The sequence below is a fragment of the Antechinus flavipes genome, chromosome 3, assembly GCF_016432865.1.
Source record: "Antechinus flavipes isolate AdamAnt ecotype Samford, QLD, Australia chromosome 3, AdamAnt_v2, whole genome shotgun sequence".
In the NCBI taxonomy this organism is placed as follows: domain Eukaryota; kingdom Metazoa; phylum Chordata; class Mammalia; order Dasyuromorphia; family Dasyuridae; genus Antechinus; species Antechinus flavipes.
Genome location: NC_067400.1, coordinates 397369360 through 397392500, shown reverse-complemented (window position 1 = coordinate 397392500; position 23141 = coordinate 397369360). Strand labels below are relative to the sequence as shown.

Genomic DNA, 23141 nt, shown 5'->3' with positions numbered 1-23141 from the left:
TGTAAAATTCAGATAATACTTGGGTACTTGGAATGATTTCTACATACATTCTCAGTATCACAAAGAAAAACGAATAGTATGTCCTCATGCACCCAATATATTTGGTACTGAGAGAGTCGCATAGCTAAAAACCAGTTCAATTAAAATAAAAATCAGAATTTTTTTTTTGTTTTGTTTTATTTTATTTTAACAATCTTGGCATGCAGAAAGTAGTTCCTGACATCTTGCCTATTCAATACTTCAACTATGATACGGATAATTTATGGTTTAAATCAGCAAATTTAAAGGAGTGATTTGGATCATTTTACAGCTTATGTTATTGCCTACAAGAACTTAATATCTAAAAGCTTTAATGTTTGGATAAATTCTTTTTCTCAAAGAATTTTTAAACATGGCAAGAAGATCAAAGTAACTCTTTTTAACCTAATATTTAATAATAATGGTGGTTGTAATGGGGGTTCTTTGGTGGATCTAAGATCTCACTATATGGATACTTTCTACATCAATGCACATCAGAGATTATCTTTATTTTCTATCCTGTGTGACTTTCCTTCATTTCCCCCCATAAATCCTTAAAAGAGAAAGCCAATGTGTTAGAGTCTTTTTTGTAGGTCTTTTCAAATTTATAAGAACCATTTAAACAAAAGGACTAATAATCAGTTACCCCTATCTAATACTGAATGAATAACCAATCCATTTTTTTTTCCCAATCAGTCATTAAGATGACATATTTTATTCAATTTCTTGAAGGTAAGGAATCATTATAACTATTTGAAATCCCAGTTATTTATATATATATCATCTATCTATCCATATATCTATCTATCATCTATGTGTCTATTTATCTATGCATCCATTGTCCTTTGAGTGATCTACAATTTTTATTTTCCCCATCTTTGTGTGGTTTCATGACTTGCATACAATACAATAGTATCACTAGAAAAATCATAGTATAAAGTGGATAAAATAATGGGATTAAAATCTAAATATTCAGTGCCTTGCAAATGTTCTACCCTTCACATTAAATAATCCCAAGTATTATCATAATCCAAAGAATTCATCATGAAACTATTTCTAATTCTCCAGTTTGTTAATACACCTAAAATTAGTTTATAATAATTTTAATATTTAAATACTTATTTTTGACATATTTTCCAAATGAAAGAACATAAGCTTCTTGAGGTTTATTTAATGTAATGGAGTTCAGATAGAAATATTTCTAGGATATGTCTTTAACTTGCTAGTATTCTTTTATATTTAACATTTCCTGAACTCGTATACAGGTAATTAAATTAACAGCTTTTATAGTTGGATAAAATCATTATAATTTATTTTTACTGGTATTATTATTATTCTATAATCCTTGTCTTTTGGATAGAGTTCAAATTAAAATAATCTTAGGATAAATTGCTATCCTGATTGTTTTTCATTATATAATTTTCATCTATTAGCCCATATTTTTTAAGTTTTCATTTTATGCAGCTTGGAGATTATTAGTTTTGGAAATGGCAACCTATTAAAATATTGCCTATAGGTTTTTATGATTCAATGTTATATCTAAGAAATTATAGGCAATAATTTGTCCTTTGATAATGGCCTGAAAATAAAACAGTTTAATGCTTGCATTTTCTAGCATGGGAAGTTGTCACATGTAAAATTCTTTTAAAATAGTGAGTTTCTGAAGTATAATTTTAATCAGGACTAGGTCATATTTTCCTAAGTATTTGGTGCAAAGTATTTTTTAAACAGATTACAGCAATGTGATACAATCTCAATCATTTCCTCATATAATCTATGTTGATCACTAAATCTACATTATATAATGATAATCTTTAGATAATTTCTGATGGCATCGTCTTAATATTGTATCATTATTATAAATATCCCCTCATTTAAAGAAAAAAATCTCTGACTCAATCATTTGTCCAAAGCTCCTTTGTCAACATATTATTTGTTGAGTTCATATGAATACCAACTCAGAGAACTTTTTTATTCCAATTTTGAGTCTTAGTTAATTCATAAACTCCATCTAAAATAACCAACTTTCGGTTATATTCAACAAATCTGAAGGTATCTATACATCTACATTTTGAGATCCCTGACAGGCCTATATAGCTATCACAGGTTCTTGGGGAACAAAAATTTCTCATTATCCATCATTTCAGGAAGTATTGCTATAGTTTCAAGTGATGCATTCTCCCAACTTCACTAATTCTTTGGACTTTGATGGGATGGTAATAGAGATAGTTGTTATTTTTAAATGGCTAATATGCAAGAATAGAATCAAAAGACCATCTATGGGCAGTATAACATCTCCAAACCATACATTTTAGTCTCATGACAACAAAATAATTTGTTATATTACTGAATATTTTCTTTAAATCTGTTAGATATTCCATTAACCAAATCAATCATTGTTTAGTATCATAGTAACTTTGCATGATTTGAGGTTTTTAATGTGTCACTCTGTCTTTACTGTCTTCAATAAAAAGATGTATATATCTTCATATATATAACTATAAATAAATTTTATAATTAAAGTATAAAATAATATTTAAACTTAAATCACATATTAATTTAAAACAATTAAATATTTAAAATAATATATTTAAATATAATATTACTCCTACTTGGGATAATCATTTGCTAAGACCAAAAATGAAGCAACTTGACATAAATGTGAAGTTGGCTTCAGAGTCAAGGAGTCCTAGATTTTAGTACTCAAACTGACATAAACTGGCTATGTGACTCTGGATAAGTCACTTATCCCATGGTGATCCAAGAGTCCAAGATTCTAAATATCAGAACAAGAATCAATCTGCATTTGACAAAGTTCCTCACTGAAAAACTCCAGTGACATCATAGGAATAGTTTCCTTCCATTCCCTCTCACTCAAAAAAAAAAAAAAAAGCTACTTTCAAAAGAAAGGGAGAGATATAGACCAGACAGAGGGAAATACAGATGAGCACTATCTCCAAACTCCTCCAAACAGATAAAGAAAACATGTCAGACCAAGTTTCTTCCCTCTTAAAATAATGTGGTCCAAGAAGTCAGCAATGTTTTTGTGTTTGTCTTTGCATCTCCAGTGTTTAGTACAATGCCTGACACATAGTGGCAGTTCATTAATGTATGTTAAATTAATTTGATTTAAAGTGAATTGAAGGGAATATTCACATCCATTAAAATGTGAATTCCTTGAGAGGAATGACTGTCTTGCTTTTTTACTTATATACCCAATTCTTAGCATAGTGCTTTGCACAAAGTATACAGCTAAAAAATCATTCATTCATTCATTCATTGCAGATGTATTAGAGTATTGAAAAACACTATTACTAATAACTAAAGTGCTTATGAGAACTTAAATTAAAGATTAAAATTGAAATGTTCTTTTCAAGAACATTTAGCTCAACTGTTCAACTACATAATTTTTCAGATAAAGAAATAGAGGCCAATGGAAGTTAAGATGGTCATGTTTAATGGTAATATTTAACATAAATAGATAATGTCTAGGTTCTGGTAGAGATACAAAGTTTTGGTGACAGTCTAATTGTCTTCTAAATTCTTATAGGCTATTTAAAATAATATTATATTGCCAGCCATAGTTTAAATTTGCTTCATTGAGAGAATGGAAACCTTGATGGTGGACAGGAAGGAGATAACTTTGAAAGCATGTGGTACGATAGTGAGAAAATTTGGAAAGGCACAAAGACATTTGTCACCCAAGAAAAGTGCTTCCAAAGACAACGAAATATAAAATATCAGGAGCAGAAATCAGAAAGAACAAAAATTACAAAGATGACTTTTACTTGTATAAAAATTTTGCAAAGATCTGGCCCTGTCCAGCTTCATATATTTTTCATTACTGAGCTCAGAAAGGAGAAAGGAAAACAAATAATAAGTTTAAACAAAAAATTTTAAATGAAATAAATATCAACACCACTAATAATAATAGTACATAAACTGGCATTGGAATATGTACAGCCACATTTGTGATTTGTACATAAACAACTATTAGCTAGAGAGTTAATTTAGTGAAGTCTATCTTTTCACATATGATTCCCTCCACTACAAAAGTATTTAAATTAAACATAGGTACTTACCACAGAGCCAGGCATCAGTCCCATCTGACTTCCAAGTCCAGATTTTTCATCTAACCCAGCCATCTGAGCCGAAAATGGCTACAAAGATGAGAAAATTAATATTATTCTCACAGAAAAGGAAACACACATATATTACCAGATTTTATTTTTTACTTAACTTTGGAAATCTCTGTATATTCCCTTTGTAGGAATAACTCATTTTTTAATCCTATTAACTTAAAACCTCATGAAAAAACAGAATTTGATATGTTGTTTACATTGGTTGGTATTGCTTATTAAAAGAATCATTTTTTTCTTTCTATAAGCCTACAGAATACTTTAAAAATATACAGGTTAGCATGTTGATTTATAATTTACTAAAAATTCTTGACATTTAATGAGACCATTACTTTTTCTGGAAGGTATTTAGCCTTTCTAAATGATGACAATTTTATCTAGTTTCGTATGTCTGTACTCTTACTACACTAATTATGTCATTTCCTTTGACAGATAACATTAGATTAAACTTTGAAACATTACTAAAATCATAAGATTGAGTAATCCATAATTTAGGTTAAGAATTTGTATTATATTACTTTTTATTATCTAAGAAATGACCAGTAAAATTCAGTTTGTTTGATAAAAGTGAAAATAAGGTTTTTTGTTATAAGAAACTGCACAATCCTCATTTCACAAAATCACTGCAAGATCAAAGAACCAAAAGCTTTTTATTATAATACAAATTGAGTTTGATAATTGATTTTCACTGACATGCATTTCCTTTTCCCTTTATGGCTTCCCTTCATTAGCTCCTTGATAGATGAAAGAGTCGGTTTTATTTAAATGTTTAAAGTAAGTAAAGAGTCAAAACCCATGATCACCAAGAAAAAATGGATTCTCAGCAAAGTGGAGAATCAAATATAATCATATTCCCATTGAAAGTCATGTTTCAGTACTGAAAGGGGCCCATGCGACAAGTTGTTCTACTTATGCTAAGAAATTCTTTTATAAACTGCTTATATAGAATCTCCAAATTTATGATATAGTCAAAACTCCAATCCTAAGATTAAATAAAAATCAGTCTTATAAATTGCTGGCAATCAAGATCTATCATTATTTTTACTCTAAGGAAGAAAAGAAAAAGATAAATAGGTACAGAATTCAGTTGCTTCTCTTTTGCTATCTTTTTATCTTCTATATGGTAATGGATTAAGTTGATTTTCCTGAGGATTCCAAGGAAATTTATTTTTGCCTTGTCATGTTACAATAAGACATGTTACATGTCTAGAACTAATCTGAGAGGAAGTATCTTAGGGCAAGGTGCAGTGATATGGAAGATAATTCTAAATGCCAGTTTAGGTGTCTATGGCACCAGTCCCTCAACAGTCTGTAATGGAGATAGTCTTATCCTAAAGATGCATTCACTTTGGTGAACATATGTCTATTACTCAAAAGATATATAGACTTATAGTTTCTCTATAACTTTTGAGGAAGAAAGACAAGATGAAAATACTTAACTTCATACAGAGGAATTAATAATTGGTGACTTCTTAAAGGAAGAACTAAGTTGAGGTACTTGAAGTTAAGTTATAGGGAAATACCAAAAAGCTGGAGGAACTTGAAGCAATAACAACATGATATGTGAATTGATATATTTATTTGCCAGCAGTTTGTTTTTTTTTAATGTTATGTTATATGCCTTGTTACTCCTGATGACAATTTTAATGATATTCCTTTATTATCATATCCCTAAGGAACATAATTTACAAAAATCTAATGCCCTAATTTTTCAAAAGATCTATGGTCATCATTAGAGATAGTACCTACATCAATATCAATTAAGAAACAATCCTCATTAATTGTCATGGATTCTAAATATAGCACCAGATAGTCATCTTTCTTCTGATGTTTCTGTATCGTTTTAAATAGGCTAGTTCTAGACAAATTCTTCTAAACTTGAAATCTTCAGATTTTTTTTTAATGAAATATGCTAGAATTTTAAAACTGCCTACATGATAATAATAGTACACATTTAAGACTCACAAAATACTTAGGATGTAGCAATACTTAGAAAATATAAATATCATTTTCTCCATTGTAGAAAAAAGGAAGGTGAATCTTAGAGAGATTAAGCACATCAAAAATTATCAATGGTATGATTCTTAAGTATCCATTAAAGTAAATGTCGCTGAAGAACCAAGAATCAGCTCCATACTGTGAAGAGCTAACATAGTAAGAAAAACTAATAACCAAGTAACGAGTAAAAGATATGTTTTAACATGGTTAGTCTTTCATATAAATAAAACATACCCTGCTGATGCCATCTGGCCCTGGATGGGATGGATGTCCTGGGGGTCCAGGAGCACCTGGTTGGCCAGGAATTCCCGGTTCTCCATCAATTCCCTGTGGACCACGTGCACCCTAGAAAACAAAAGAAGAAAAATAACAGTTGTTTTCCCAGACTTATATGGGAAAAAAAAGCTAACAGGTCAGTTTTCTTTGTGTAAAGCATCTATCTATTGATAGATATTTACAGAAATAGGTTGGCATTCATACAGTTTAATGATAAGATAATTCTGCCCCTATCACCAAAGTCAGAATTCCACTGAACTTCTACTGTTGGAGAAAAAATTTTGGCAAAAAATTTGCTAATTAAATGCATTTATTGAAAGATTATTCATATTCAACATATCCGTCAACAATCATTTTAAGTACTTAGTATGTGCCAGTCACTATGACAAGGACTGAGAATATAAAGAAAAGGAAAAAAATAGTCCAGGCTTTAAATAATAATGGGAAAGACAATACATATATTTATAAGTAAATATAAGATAGATACAAAGACAATAAATACATGGTAGCCTTAAAAGTGATATGTGGCAGCTTGGAGAACTGAGGAAAACTATTTACAGAATTTGAGGCTTGAACTGAGTCTTGAAAAACGTCTGAGATTCTAAATGCCAGGGATGATGTACTTCTGAACATGAAGTACAGAATATATTAGTACAAAGATATGGAGATAGAAGATAAAGCAATTATGTTGTATGTGACAAAGCAAGTAGACCAGTATGGAGGAACAGGGGAGTATATAGAGAAGAGTAATATATAATAATCCTGGAAAGATAGGAAGGTTCAGGTTGTGAAAATTTTTATATAAACAGATTTAATTTTATTGTGAGCATAATAGAGAAACAGTATTATAATCTCAGCAAACTATTATACTAGTAGTGTTTTTAGCCCCCTGTACTCATCTCTGCATCCATCTCATGGATATGTTATCTTTTGGATATTATTATCATTTTATAATTCATCAAAGTTTGAAAACTGACTCTGAAAAGCTAAACTGTGACATATTCAAGTCATAAACAAATGGCTTTCTTGCCATCTGTTGCTATTTGCTACCCTTGTCTTTGAGGATGCATAAGCAATAATGTCTCACAGATTCTATGCCAAGACCATGAAATAATATAAACTCTTCCCTTCTTTTTTTTTCTTCTTCACTACATTAATTATTCATCTCAAAGCTGTAGATTAAGGAACACAAACAACCAATAATATCTTATCTTCCCTTCAATTGTTGCCTTAGAATCTGAGTTTTCTAAAAGAGAAACTTACAAGCTTATATCAGATATGAAATTGTATATAAAGGGGGCAGACAGACCTAGAAAGTCACTTAGTTGTGGGGTATTTCAAAGAGCAATTTAAGATTTTATGATATTGGTGGGAATCAATAAGCAAGCAAAGACAAAGACAATCTTTTCTCTAAATGTGCCTGCAAGAAAATGACAGATCTTGTGTCTTTAGTGCTGAATTATTCATCTTGGACCCAGTCGTTGTTACCCATAATTCTTCAATACATTTCACTAACACCACAAATTTTGTGCAAAAATTGACTTTCATTTGTGCTGGCATAGCATATAGCTACAAAGCCAGCCTTGAGGCCAAGAATGATTGGATTCAAATTCGGTCTCAAATTCACACTGGCTATGTGATGCTGGGCAAGTTACTTAATCTTTCAGTATTTAAATTTCCTTTGGTAGAAGGTGATTCATTTTCTTGGTAAAATCACAGATTCATCCTCAGTTCCTAATACTTCCATATATACTTCCATTTAGAGAGCATTTGCTACTAATTAGTGGGAATTTCACAGAAAAAAAACTAATTTAACTAAATCTCTAAAAATTAGCTTCTCAAACTCAATACAACTATTTTAAAATCTTTTAACCTATGTTGTACAATTTGGTATTCAGAGTATTAACTTCACATAGTTAACTGATCCTCTTTTGCAAGTCATTTGCTTCACTATGTGATATCTAGAATATTCTTTTCAATCTGCTCAACTCCTATCTCCAAACAATTCATTCTCTCAATTAAGTTCATTTATGTTTTATTATATTTTCATTTTATTCCTAACCAGAATTCAACTAGTCCAGTGATCAACAGAGGAAACCACAGAGACACGTAACCCAGTATAGCTTTTCATAGGAGAGAGCAACAATAACAATGTCAAATTCCACAGATCAATGATACAGAAATATCCCTATACACAACCCTCATAAGTATGTTCACTTTCATTCTTAAAAGTCTTAAATCTTAGCTTTTAATAATAAGGGTCAAACAGGAATTTGTAAAACAATAATGAATTTTATGATAAAAGAAGAGAATAGCTAGAAAGTAATTGGTAGTTCAAAGGGACAGAGGAGAGCCTCCTTATGTAAAACATGAGAACATACAGAACACTAATTGTCAATGAGTCAGCATTTCATAAATTGATTTTAGTATATTGTGAGAAAGAAAACTCATCAAGGAGTAGTACTACTCTACAAGTACTATAAGGAAGTAGTAAAAGTAGGTAGTTCAAGTTTTATGATCTTAAAGAGGGTTGAATAAAACTTAAATAGAATATGTCTGTTTTAATACCTGTTAATGCTATTATAATTTACTTACATAATAAATCAATTTGCTCCTCATAGCTGACTTTAAAATTTGGAAAAGAAATAGATTTTAATAGTACTAAATAAAAATACAGTTTGTTGAATTAATCAAACTAATTAGTCCCTGTCTAGTAGAAAATATAGCATAGTCTATAAAACCTATATTTTATATTTTCTTTTTATAATGTTTTAGATAAGCATTAAATTTCTTAGGAAAGAAAACTCTCCTTGCCAGCATTTATTTCTAAAAACCGATAGATCAGTGAAGTATATTCATATATAGATATTCTTTATACATAAAGATTCACCTTGATATTTAAGCTGCCAAATGCAAATCTATAGAATCAAAATGAAGGACAATTTTACATAATTACTAAGAGAAGGAGGAGGTGAATTATCCCCTTAAGTAACTGAACTGCTAGAGACTGAAAATTTAGTCTAATATATATATATATATATATATATGTATATATATATACACATATATAATACACACATGTATATCCTTTAGTATTTTGTTTGTATGTAGATATCTGCATGTTGCTCCCCGATTATACTGTGACTTTTTCAAACACAAGAACTTTCTTTTACTTTTCATTTTATCCCTGGCAATTAGCACAGTTCCTGACACAGAGTAAATATTTAATAAATGTTTATTGACCAACTAAATGATTATATGCTATAATTTATACCATAAATAGATATTATTATATATGGAAAATAAAATATACAATATCTGCTTTTAATGAGGTTTTGTCTTGAAAGACAAAACACACACAAACACACACATACACACACACACACACACACACACACACACACACACACACACAAATACAGTACTAGATATTATTCTCCATCATCAAAGTCAAGGAAAATCTGGGGAGCTATAGAAATAGAAATTATCTTTCCATCCTACACTATTTGAGAGAGCCATTTTCTGGAAGAGTTACCTATAAATATCATACTTTATGAATAAATGCAAATTAAAGTTTTTGTTATGCCAAACCTTGTCTGAAAAATATAGGCTACCACGTGTACAGAATTGGGATTTTGAAAATAAAGAAAAAATTTTCTTAAATGAGGAATTAATCTATTAATAAGATTATACATGAAAACACCCTTCAAAATGTTACTTAATAAACCCAATGGAATGTCTCAAATGATAAACTTTGGAGGTTTAAAGGATAATTCTAAAGACTAATTTTTATAAACGTTCCAAAGTCAACTGATGTTCAGATTAGAAACTAGAAATTTTATATTCATATTCTTAGAGTAGAAAAATAATTGTCAATTTCTGTTTATATGTTTCATGTTTAATTAAATGCAATGCCATAAGGCACATAACATTAATCATCCTTTTGTTTCTCTAGTACAATCTAAAGTAATAAAAAGAATATCCTGAAGTTGCCACTAGATGGCAACCTTTAAACACTCATACTTGATGTACTAGTTCAGCCATATATGGATAAATAAAATCATAGAATCACCTAGAATGACAACTCATGAATAGAATCATAATTTTTCCATTTTAATTTAAGAAGTTTAATATACTCTTCTCAACTTGTAGATAAGGGGATTGTGTCTCAGAGAGATGAAGTTACTTGCTAAGGACAATCTCGAGCTCTTTGGAATCAGCCAGTTATGAGTCCCCTTCTCCCCAGGATAGCTGGCAAATGTAATGTATAACAGAAAAAGAGGAGGAGCTTGAGACTATAACTAGCACTTAATTTGGCACAGATAAGACACACACACACACACACACACACACACACACAATCCCTTTTTGCAGTCTGAGGGAAGATGCATTTTTCAAACCCACTTATACTACTTGAGGATTTCTCCACATGCCTCAGAAAAGCAATAACTTCATCATCCTGCAAGATTCAGTCACCCTTTATACTCATACCTTATCTTTACCCTCTTCACCTCCATTAGATGGCAGAAACATGCACTCAAAAGAAGGGAATTCAAAGAGGAGATTCACCACATACATTTCATTTCCCATGTAGCTGTCCTTTGAGGAGACTTCATTGGCTTTTCTATCATTCCTTTCCTCATTTTCCTCACGTTTAGAGTTTCTTTTGTGTATAATCTTCCCTCATAAGACTATAAGTTTTTCCAAAGGCAGAGATATTCAATTAGTAGGTATTCAATTAACTATTTGTTGATTGGCATTGTTAAACAGAAGACAAAAGTTCACTTTACAGTTTCACAGGCAGAGTTATTGTCCATAATTTCAGCAGCCAAGTGGCACTAGGGATAAGAGTGCTGAGTCTGGAGTTAGGAGCACAACTGAGCTCAAATCCAGACTCAGAAACTTACTAGCTTTGTGGTCTGGTGTCACTTCATCTCTGTCTGCCTATTTCCTCAAGTGTAAAATGGAAAGCATCATAGCACCTATCTCACAGAATTGTTGAGAATATCAAATAAAATAATATGTGTAAAGTATTTGGTGGAGCTCCTGGTAGGCATTAGTAAATATTTGACCTTTGCTTCCCCTTGCCTAGTCCTAGAAGCCAAAAGAACAAGAAGCACTACTGGAGGAAGCTTGAGTCACAGCGGAAACAGCTTTAATCAATTACATCCCTCCATCTTTTCACTTTTATCTACTGTTTAACATAATATAATCCACTATTTAACATAATGAGGTGTCACCTTTCAAGTTCTCAGACTTCAGTTCCCTTTTATTCCTTAGCATTTTTACATGGTGCTGGAAACAGAATTGGTCAGGAAATCAAGATCTGGAATCAAAATCAGACTGTGACTCTGGACAAATCACTTTATTTCTCAGGATTCTGGCTTTCTCTTTCAGACTTTCAATTGCAGAGACAATCTTCAATAGAAGTAGTTATTCACCTCCTGATTGCCTGTACCAGTGAAATCACAGCTACAGTCCTTTTCCCCAGCCTAACGTTTCACTTATGAAAGTGGAGGAAGTTATACTTTACAATCAAGAAACTCAGGCAGAACTGCCTCCCCCCAATAAACATCCTTGTAAATTCATTCAAAATTTAGGCCCCAAGAATGTTGGTTCTTTTTTGGAGTCGACATATTTATTGAGAGTCAACTGAGAACTCACATCACCAATTACAAAATTCCACCCCATACGAACACACAGCTTCTCTAGAAGGGACATGTACATATTCTATTTAAGAAGATTTATCCATCAAGGTCCCTGATTGGAAAATCAAGAACTGAGAAGCATTTGAATCAGGTGGCAGTACAATAGACCAAATAAATATGTGGTAGCCTGGTGCCAAATATTCTAACCCAAAAGTTCTCAAAGCATGGTCCAGGGACAACTGAGAATCCCTGTGACTCTTTCAGGGGTATCTGTGAGGTCAAAACTACTTATATAAAAATAAGATGTTTTCATTTATAATATGGTAAGTGTTGATATATATATAACTCCCATATACAAAAGCTCTTTGTGTGATCTTCCATCATTTTAAAGACTCTAAAGGGGTTCTTGGACCACAAAGTTTGAGAACCATTGTTCTATTTCATGGAACAATGTTGCCTGGGGACATCTGTGACTGTATGCTGTGGAAGGGGATTGACACGAATCCATTCTGTTTCCTCTCACAAAAGTAAATCTATTGCCAATGAGTGAATTATTCAAAAGGATCCTACTAGCAACATCACAACTAAGGATAGATTTTATTCAATGACAAAATGTGCAGACATCCAGAGGATGTGAATTGAAAACTACTAGACAGATTTCCTTTCCCATTTCCACACCATATTGCCTGTGCCCATGTTGCTATCATGTGGCTGGATGCACTGATGCATAGAACACAGTATTTGGAATTGGGAAGACCTGAGTTCAAATCCTACTTCAAACACTGAATAACTATATGATCTTGAACAAGATACTTAATCTTTCTATTTATCAGTTTCCTTATCTATAAAATGGGGACAACACAATTTAACCATATAATAATACAACCTTCTCTGCATAATTATTGTAAAGATAAAATGAAGTAACATGTTCAAAGTTCTTTGAAAATTTTAAATGTAAATATATATATATATATATATACACAATATAAAAAAGAAAAAAAAGAAAATTTTAAATGTTAGCTGTCACCATCACCACCATCATCTTCTTCATCATTTTTTATTTTCCTTCCACTAGAAATTTGGTCTCTTCCCTAAGAAGCCAGGCTTTGATGGATGAATTTTTGTCTCATCTTATATGGAACCAGGCTACCATGCTACTTTTCAGCCATCTCTACACTATGATACCTATCAAGTCCTTCCCTCCTCTTTCTAGTTCATCCTTATGTGCTTTCTTCTCCCATTAGGATATTTTTGATTGATTATGATTACATCCCCAGCATTTAGGGAATGCCTAATACATAACAAGCACTTAATAAAGGCTTGTTCTGCCTACATTTTTATTTCTAAACAAAATATTTCTCATTCATCCAGATCCTGTTTAAAATTTCACTATAATCAATTTATTCCTTTGGCTGATCATTTGGCTATTCTTTCTGTCCTTTTATAAAATGCAATATATATATATATATATATACATATATATGTGTGTGTGTGTGTGTGTGTGTGTGTGTGTGTGTGTATTTCTAGGAGGACCACATTTAATCACTTGCTAGAAAGTGATTTTATTAGATCATTATTGCTTATAAATAGGAGAAACTTGAAAACATATATATACAAGAAAACTTGCAATGATGTGGAGAGAAGGAAGAACTAGTAAAAAAAAAAAAGAGAGAGAGAGAGAGAGAGAGAGAGAAGAGTACCAAATACAATTTTTCTAGAATCATTATTCATGAGCGGAGTCCCTTGTTTAAAAAAAAAAAAAAGGCAGAGTTTTGTTGAGCACTATATACAAAATTCAATCTTTAAATTCTCAGTTCTTGAACTAGGCAGATGCAACCAGAGATTCAGGAATGGCAATGGGTTTCACCTTTTAAGATTTTATTTAGGAGCTGCAAATAAATCTATCACAATGGTTTCTAAAGCAGTGAAATGGGCATTCAAGGTGCTGAGATGCAAAGAAGTGAAGGATTCTGTGCGGGGGATAGTGTATCAAAATATTGATCTAGAAAGCTTTCAGTCTGGTGACTGTGATTAAAAACTCTTGGGAAGAATAAGAGAAGGAATAAATTTTTATTACCTTCTGGAAATTGTCTTTACATGATTCATTTCTTTCTTTAACTCATTCCTATCCACCCACCCACATATTTGGGAGTAAAAAATAAGTTTAGTTACAGTCAATTTTCTAATGTAGGCATATCTTAGAGAAAATATGAAACTTTAAATGCATTCCGCTGAATCACAGAACATTCTATTTTTTAACTTGTAGAAAGCATATCATGAGAATATGAAAAGTGTTTATAATAAAGAAACAAGAAAAAAAGAATAAGATTCTTTAAGAATTCAAGAGTATTGATATTTTATATCAATGGGACAATAGTTAAACTGTTTTATTTTTATTGTATTTATTCTCTGGTTTTAAATTAAGAGAGCACAGTAGATCATTTTACTTTAGAGGCTTTATTTTTTCACAGCAAGAACTTTTGAAAAAAAAAACCCAACCCCTTTTAATAGCATTCTAGGTTTTGATCTACTCAACATTAGGATTATTGGAGAAATTATGAAATTTAGTTTATAATTGTACTTGAAAAAATAATCTTTTTTCTCTTTTGTTTTCACCTAGCAATTAATCCTATAGAACAAAAATATCACCTGTATGGGTCAGCATTATCACATAATTTTGGCAATATCCACATCAGATGAGTTGTCATATCAGAAAGCAATTCAATGTACTAATAATTTTCCTTCTCCTGTTTTTTTTATTTTGAAATGGGCTCTCAAGGATGGAGCACACATCAATTATACATAGCTTATAAGTATCCTTTTTAATGCAGAGGAAATGTGATTGGATCTGTGATTTCATTAGAATGGTTTAACTCTCAGTGGGGAAATTCTTTTTACCAATGTAGATTACTAATTCTGCAGAAGAGAAAATCAGTGAAATATTTGAAGAACTGAGAGATTAAATGATTTGTCTAAGTCAAGCATCCAGTGACCATAATGTATAAACACTAAATAAATTATTGAAATTTAAGGCAGAACTATATCTGTATAATTACTTCAACTAAAGAGTAAACCTAAAATGTTTAATGGAATAAGACAGGAGAATGAAAACAAATATTTTACGAAGGATCACTGAAAAAGTTGTAGATGTACCTGGCAAGGAATATTTCTATGAGGGCAGTCTTAATAACTTACAGGTCTTCCTTTAGGGCCTCGTTCTCCTCTTGGGCCTTGAGATCCTGGAGGTCCCTAATTACAAAATAAAAAAAAATGATGTGTCTTATGGCAACATATCCAATTTATGCATCAATGCAAAGATAAAAATTAAAATGTAATTGTAAGAAATTGATGTAAGAAAAAAAGAAAAAACTGAAAAAAGCATTTCTTTAATTTTCAAAATATAGAAAATAAAACTAGGTGTATGTGATGTAGTCCATAATTTCTGAAGGATGTTCCAAATATCTTTTATAATAAAAAAATTCTCAGAACCAATGTTACTATTCATATAATCACAAAATAAATAAAAACACCAAAAATATTAACATATTTTACCACTGTTACATTCTGAGCATACAACTTGAGATGTAAACCTTAAAAATTAGAGAAAATGAAAAGTACAAACTTTCACTGCTGTCTGCTGTCTGCTGTCTACCAGACACACATCAAAGTGGAGTTAGTCAAATTCCCAAAGAAAGAAATGGGACAATTACAAAAGTATATAGCCAACTGATGACTTACAGATATTCAAAATTTTTGTAAGTAGTTTATCAAACTTTATCACTTATTTGTGGATAGAATGCCCATTTCACTTTCCATAGTTTGTGTTTCTTTTTCAAAAGTAGTTGTAGATTCATGACTTCATTTATGTGGATATTCCCTTTAAGCTCATAGTTTAGAAGATAATTCCATGGAATTCTCACCTAATCTTCTACTGTCAAACGAAACTATCTGTTCATGAGCATTTGCAAGTATATGTAAACTGCTCCTCACAGCAGAAATTAAGCCATGGAATTTATTCATTCTAACAGGACTATCCCAAGCGTGTACTGAGCTGTTTGTTGAGAACCCAAGAACACCTTCAAACCAGGATGAAATTTCAGAAAAGAACTTTAATGGAAGTTATTCAAGATATGCCTAATAAATATTTTTTAAAATTCAGTTTCTCCTAAGTAGGGCAGGTATATGACTTTTGAAGAAAGCAGCAAAAATCTTGGAAATTTTGACTTTTAGAAAAAAAAATTCTTCATTTTCACCTTTTTCTATAATATACATTTCATTTGAAGTTTAGAACCACTTGAGAACAAAAGTTTCACAATAAATCAGGTCGTGAACACATTAAGTTCAAAATGCAGAACTAGTTAAAAATAGAGGTTTCGGAATGAATGGATTAGACTACCCTAGATCCATAATTCACTAAAGCTAATTTACTTGATTTCTCTGTCATGCTTTGTTTTGGGTTGGGGTGCTATGTGTGTTTAAAATCTTGGTATATATGGGACACAGATGATGATTTAAAGCTAAATTCATAGCAGTCTTGCCATGCTTAATTAAAAATGTGTTCTTCTTAGATTCTTTTGTTCCTTAAAGGTACTATACATGGATCATTAACCAATTAATAATCTCAATCAGAAACACCAGGAAATTACACTGTATTTTTCATTTTTGTCCTCTAATTACTCACTACAATTCCATTAACAAAACAGGATTATTAATAGTCAAAGGATCAGGCATGTCGATTTGTGTTAAGTGATATAAGAATTATTTTTAACATTTTGGGCAATTTTATTGTAATATTTCATATCTGTGTAAAATCACTTAAGATACAAAAATTGTAAGCAGATGTTATAATTTTACTTTGAAATCATTTTCATTCTTCTATCTCAAGTACGTGCAGATGAACTGCATCAACTGACACATCTTGATCTTTCAAGATATAAATTATTACAAAATAAACTTTTGTTCTATTTATTTTGATAAAATTCCTTCTCAAAAAAAAAAAAAACAACTTTTTGAGAAATATTCAGAACAACTAACTTGGGAATTTTTTTTGTTTCTGAATTTGCTTTAGATTTCAGATTCTTTGGATCCATTTTCTTTAAATTTTACCATATTCTCCTAAATATAATATTCTTTCAGTCACAAAATTCTTCAAAGAATATAATACTTACAGCTGGTCCTGGGCGACCTCGGATTCCAGTTACCTAAACAAAATGATCAATAAAAGACAAGTTATTTTTTTTCCCTTCAAGTCTAAGAATAATAGTGATGTTCTTTGGAGAAAATTAATGAGGACTACACTGACCATCTTCTTGATAGACTATGATCCAATTAAAGTGTTGTATTTTTCTATTATTTTTATCTAAATCACATCAATTATCAAAAACAATCAAGAATTCAAAGATTAGCCTAGTAAGAAATTTTATATGAACCACTAGCATTTTGTGACTCACTATAAGCATATCAGCATCCCCCAGACAATGATAAAAACTCATTTGCTTATTTAATGTCTGTGAATATTTAGAAAGGACATCTGAGCAATAAATGTATAATTTATCATTCTTATTTCATGTGATATGAACAAGTCTCTCTTATTCCATCAGAGGGAAATGCCATCATATTTTAAATTACTTTAAAATGTAAATATATTCTCTGAGAATTTTATCAGCATCACAGACATTTTCATTTCTGTTTATTTTAATTAATAAACCTTTTTTTTTCACTTTTCTTTCTGGATGGTAGAGTTATCATCACAGCATCATTCTTACATGCGTGAGACCACTCAAAGTTTCCTAAATAATTATGAAGTAAAATTAATTTTTCAAATGCCATATTTTAGTCCTTTGATAAAGTTGAGTAAAAAGTCAAGGACATTATTTTTATTCAAATGTCATTAACAAATGAACTCCAAAGTTGTTGTTCAAATTTCTTTAACTACTTACATAGAGTTGGATTAGTATTTCTCAACTCAAGAATTAATTTGTACATGGTCTCTATCAAAAATATTTAATTCTATAAACTGTTAGACAGGGAAAGAAGATAAATACTTACAACTGGAACTAATCCAGGTTCTCCTTTTTGTCCCTATAGGGAAAAAATTTTAAATTAACATTAATGAGCAGCCTTACCAAATGATGTTTTTAAGACTATATGATACCTAACATACCACATAGAAATGGGGAAATGGGATAACAAAATTTTATGTGTAGCTAACTAGACGTTGGGTATTGATCTTTCATTTCTCTAGCACACATCAATGGGCAGCCATTGATTATGAAGATTATCAAGGGGTGAAATTTTTCAGTGCCTTCTTAATTTATGTCTTTACAAAGATGAGCTTATAGGAAATAGTTCTTATTAGCAAGAAGAAGTGTCAACTCAATTCAATTCATTATAATTAAATGGCTCTTATATATGAGACTGTCATAAGTACTAGACAGGCAAAAATGAAAAATTACATAGTCCCTTGAGAAGTTCAAGATCAAGTAAAAAGGTCTACAATTCAATGAAAGACATGGAAAGCCATATTATAATAGGGAAAGAAATAATTAACGATTAAAAATTTCAGAAAAAAAGACTAAATTTAATCATTAATATTTGATTAATATACTCAAGCTATTTAAGAAAGTTACAGTTCTTGCCATAGTACTGAGATCATTAAGCTGAGATAGAATGAATTACCTAAAAAATTTCTAAGAACTGAATGGGGAAAATGTGCCATCTTTTTAAAAAGCAAATTGGAAAGTCCTTATGGTTTCAGATTAGTGAATTTAATCTCAGTACCTCACATGAACCTAGAACAAGCTATCAATCAATTAGTAAGTAACAAACTATAATAGTATAACGGAAAGGGGAGAAAATAGCATGGGTTTTGGAAAACTAAATCATACTAAACTCATTTAATTTTCTTTAATGGTGGATATGATAGATATACTAGAAATTGCTTTCAGTAAATTATTGTATTCACACATTATATTCTCAGAGGCAGCCTGTGTACATAAAATCAAAACTATATTGTATGTTAAACAGTTGTAAACCACACATAATTGTGGTTTCTGAATAACAGAATGGGGTCTATAAAGGAGAATGGTAGGAACCATAGTGGAGGAAGTGTGAAAGGGGAGAACAGTAAAAAGGCTACTTCTGAAATATATTTCAAACAATAATTGTAATAATAAACTGAGTAAAGGAATAGAGAACATATTCATAAAATCTCTAAATTTTACTCCAGCAAATATAGCAAATATAATTCAGAATGCCTGATGATTTTTGAATATGATCCCATAGAAGGGACAAGATTAAATGATGGAGAATAGCTTAGGGACAAGGGATGAAAATTTTATAATTAAGACAAATACAGAATAGAGAACAGAGAGTATAAAAAATCCTTCAGGATTACGGTGAATCGTGGGAATTGTGGGGAGACAGAATAGCTGTCTTCAAAAAATTTTTAAATGTATTATTTATTTATTTTCAATGATCCTTTTTTTCTCAATAAGTTTTGAGTTCTAAATTGTCTTCCTCTTTCCAACCCCTTCCCAAACTTATTTTGAAAGCAAGCAATGTGATACCAACCACACAGGTGAAATCATGCAAAGCATATTTCCATATTAGTCATATTTTTTAAAGTATGAAATATTTAAAAAGTGAGAAAAATTTTATTTCAGATTGGTCTCAGAGTTAATCAGTTCTCTCTTTTTTTCATTACGGGTCCTTTAAAAATTGTATTGATTAAAGTAGCCAAGTTTTTCATGGTAGATCATCATTTATAGGGAGCTAAGTGGTGGAGTATTGGTCTGGCAATCAGGAAGATTCATCTTCATAAATTTAAATCTGGCCTCAGATACTTACTAGCTGTGGGACCCTGGTTAAGTCATTTAACTATATTTGACTCAGTTTTCTCATAAAAAGAGCTGGAGAAGAAAATAACAAACTACTTCTTTATCTTTGCCAAGAAAATCCCAATTGGGTTCATGATGATCACCATAACATTGCTATTACCATGCATAATGAACTCTCATTTCTTTTCATTTCACTTGGTGTCAGTTCACATAGGTCTTGACATGTTTTTCTGAAATTACCTCCTTCATCATTTCTTTTAACACAAAGCACTGCATCACAATTATATGCTCCAACTTGTTCTAAGTTTGAGATTCCCCAATTGATTAGCATCTTTTCAGTTTCCAATTCTTTAACACCAGAAAAAGAGCTGCTGCAGATATTTTTGTACATATAGGTCTTTTTCCGTTTTCTTTGTTCTCTTCAGAATATTTACCTAGTAGTGGTTTTGCTGGGTCAAAGAATATGAATAGCTCTATGTTCACAAAGGCATATGAACAGTGCCTTTGGACACAGTTCCAAATTGTTCTCCATAATGGTTGGACCAGTTCACTACTCTTACCAGCAGTTCATTCGAACGTCTTCTCCAGCGCTTGTCATTTCTGATAGGTGTGAGGTGCTACCTCAGAGTTGTTTTAACTTGCTTTTTTCTAGTCAATAGCAATTTAGAGCATTTTATATGAGTACAGATAGCTTTGATTTATTCTTCAAAAAACTGCCTTATTATATCCTCTGACCATTTATCTATTGTGGAATGGCTCTTATTTTTATAAATTTAACTTAATTCTATACTGATAGATAATAGTATTTGGAGAATCAGATAGTAGAAACAAGGTGAATTTCATGGTAGTATTCTCTTCATCCACTTGAAAAAGGATCACAGTCCAGTCTCTACAACAATTTTGGTTATGCTGTATCATTTAATAAAATTTGAATCATTAATTACTATTCTTTGGTGATTTGTTCATGTGACATTTTCTTTTTCTAAGCAAAGTGAAAACACAGGTGATTTTTTTTTTACATTATTAGTTAAAAGGTAATAATCATGTACAAGTTATTTATTACTCACTCGCTGTGCTCAATAAATAATTAAATAGAAATGAATTTCCTTAATTCTAATAATGGGAAAATAATTCTATCTGGCTGGATGGCATATTAACTATGATAGAAAGAGGAATAATTATAATAATTCTAAGAACTAATATTTGCATAATACTTCATAAAAAATCCTTAGCATGGCTATAGACTAGTATGAATAAAATTCAAAGTAAACATGAACTTACCTTTCTTCCTCTACCTATAAAAAGAAAGACACAGATGTATTATTTATTATTAATATTAATATTGAAAATACTTATTTTTGAATACTTATAAATGCTGTATTCCCTAATAATCTTTTTTAAAATCTATGTCAACTATGCAACAGTTTGAAGTTGTGGGCAAAAATTCAATGAAATCAAGACTTTCATCATCAAAAGCAGGAATTAATAAACATGCTTATGACTAGATAAATGTTTCAAAGTAGTGCAAAATATTAATACTTTTGAAACACCCAGTATTATTGAGCTAATTATTAAATAATGCTTATATGATCATTACTAAATTTATGGAAATAGAAATAAAATTTATGAAATGAACTATTCATTAATAATGTACATACATTTAGAATTTTCTTTTGTAAAAAGCTTCATAAAGTTTATATAAATTTATTGTTGTCAATTTATAAGATCTATAATTATATAAAACACTTTTCACAGAGTCTTAAGAGTTAGATGAGATCAGAGATTTACAGCCAAAGATGGCCTTAGGATTCATTCATTTTTCTAATATCCTTTCTACCTGAGCCTTTTTATTTTTGACAAGTCTCCCTGGTAAATAATCATACAGACTCTACTTGATCTATGGTGAGAACTTCCTGCTAATATAATATTCAATTTTTTTAATTGTTAGAAAGTTATTTATATGAAGTTAAATTATATTTCCTTATAACTTCCATCTAATGGCATGACTCCACCCTCTGAGACCGGGCAGAGTAAATCTAATCAACTTCACATATACCAACTTTTCAAATGGGTGGATTTTTTATTTCTAAATTCTACAACTCACACTTTTAATTTTATTCTATTACAAAGACTACATATAAATCACAAACCACCTTATTTTCAGATACACACTTGTCTCTAAAATTTTCATATGCACAAAACCTGATAAACATATTTAAGTTTTTTTCCTAATGTACGTACTTTTTCATGTACCACATTTCTTCTTCAAAATTCACTCCTATCTCATCTTAAAAGCTATGTTTCCTCATTGCTACAATTACCTAAATATTTAAAGAGTCTGGAGTATTTCTTAGTGTAATACATGGGATTTGAGGGATGTTTATATAAAAATAGCTCCTTTATCGTTCATATCCTAGAAATGGGGCAAGAGATGGCATAGTTGGCAAATAAATTCATGTACTATGGAAATCTGGTTGAGCTGATTCCATATCACTAATAGACTTCCTAGACAATGTCTACGTCCCCTATTGTTATGAAATTTCAGATGATTCCATCACAACTATGGCAACAAGTAATTATTTCTTAAAGAGAATATAACATCAGGGTTGGACTTTCTCTTAAGGTCTTGGTAAATTGTTTTGCAATCTTGGGCTACTCCTATTCCCTTCCCATCTTCTTCAAAGTGAAATATGAGGAATCCCAAAGTCCAAGTCTGATGAATTGAGCCTGTATAACTTCTAATGATAGACAATGTTAATCAACCCTCTGGGTAAAATAGCAAATTTCTGGCATTCTTACCAAAACTGGGATTATTGCCACCACCAGCTGTATTTGGACAGACAGGACAGCACTCTCCAGAAGGAGTAATTGGATCTGCACAATCTAACACTTCCTGGCACTGGATCTGGTCACAAAGAATGGCTCCATTATCACAGACACAGATCTGACAAGGGGCTGGTTTCCAAATATCTCTGTTCAAGTACATCTGACCATTCTGTGTGCAGGCTATTTCTTCATCATATCCATCTAGGAAAAAAAAGAATGGGGGATGTTATTGATACTTTGAAGTTTCTGTATCCTGAGATAATTATAAGTAAAGTCTGTCAACAACATTCTCCAAGTGTGCAATATATGACATATTAGAAGAAGAAGAATTAGATGATGATGATGATGACGATGATGATGATGATGATGAAGAAAAAAGAAAAAAGGAGAAGAAGAAA

The 23141-nt window shown here is 30.9% G+C and overlaps 1 protein-coding gene across 1 annotated transcript in view; it reads right to left on the bottom strand.

The window, feature by feature from the left end:
• COL5A2 (collagen type V alpha 2 chain) overlaps positions 1-23141 on the bottom strand; it is a 196607-nt gene that overhangs the window by 73470 nt on the left and 99996 nt on the right. The window contains exons 2-8 of the mRNA XM_051986039.1: positions 22717-22944; positions 21199-21212; positions 18128-18160; positions 17248-17280; positions 15275-15328; positions 6390-6500; positions 4101-4178 (exon numbers count right to left, since the gene is read on the bottom strand). Of these exons, the coding sequence (XP_051841999.1) occupies positions 4101-4178; positions 6390-6500; positions 15275-15328; positions 17248-17280; positions 18128-18160; positions 21199-21212; positions 22717-22944 (551 nt within the window). The remainder of the gene's footprint in view (positions 1-4100; positions 4179-6389; positions 6501-15274; positions 15329-17247; positions 17281-18127; positions 18161-21198; positions 21213-22716; positions 22945-23141) is intronic.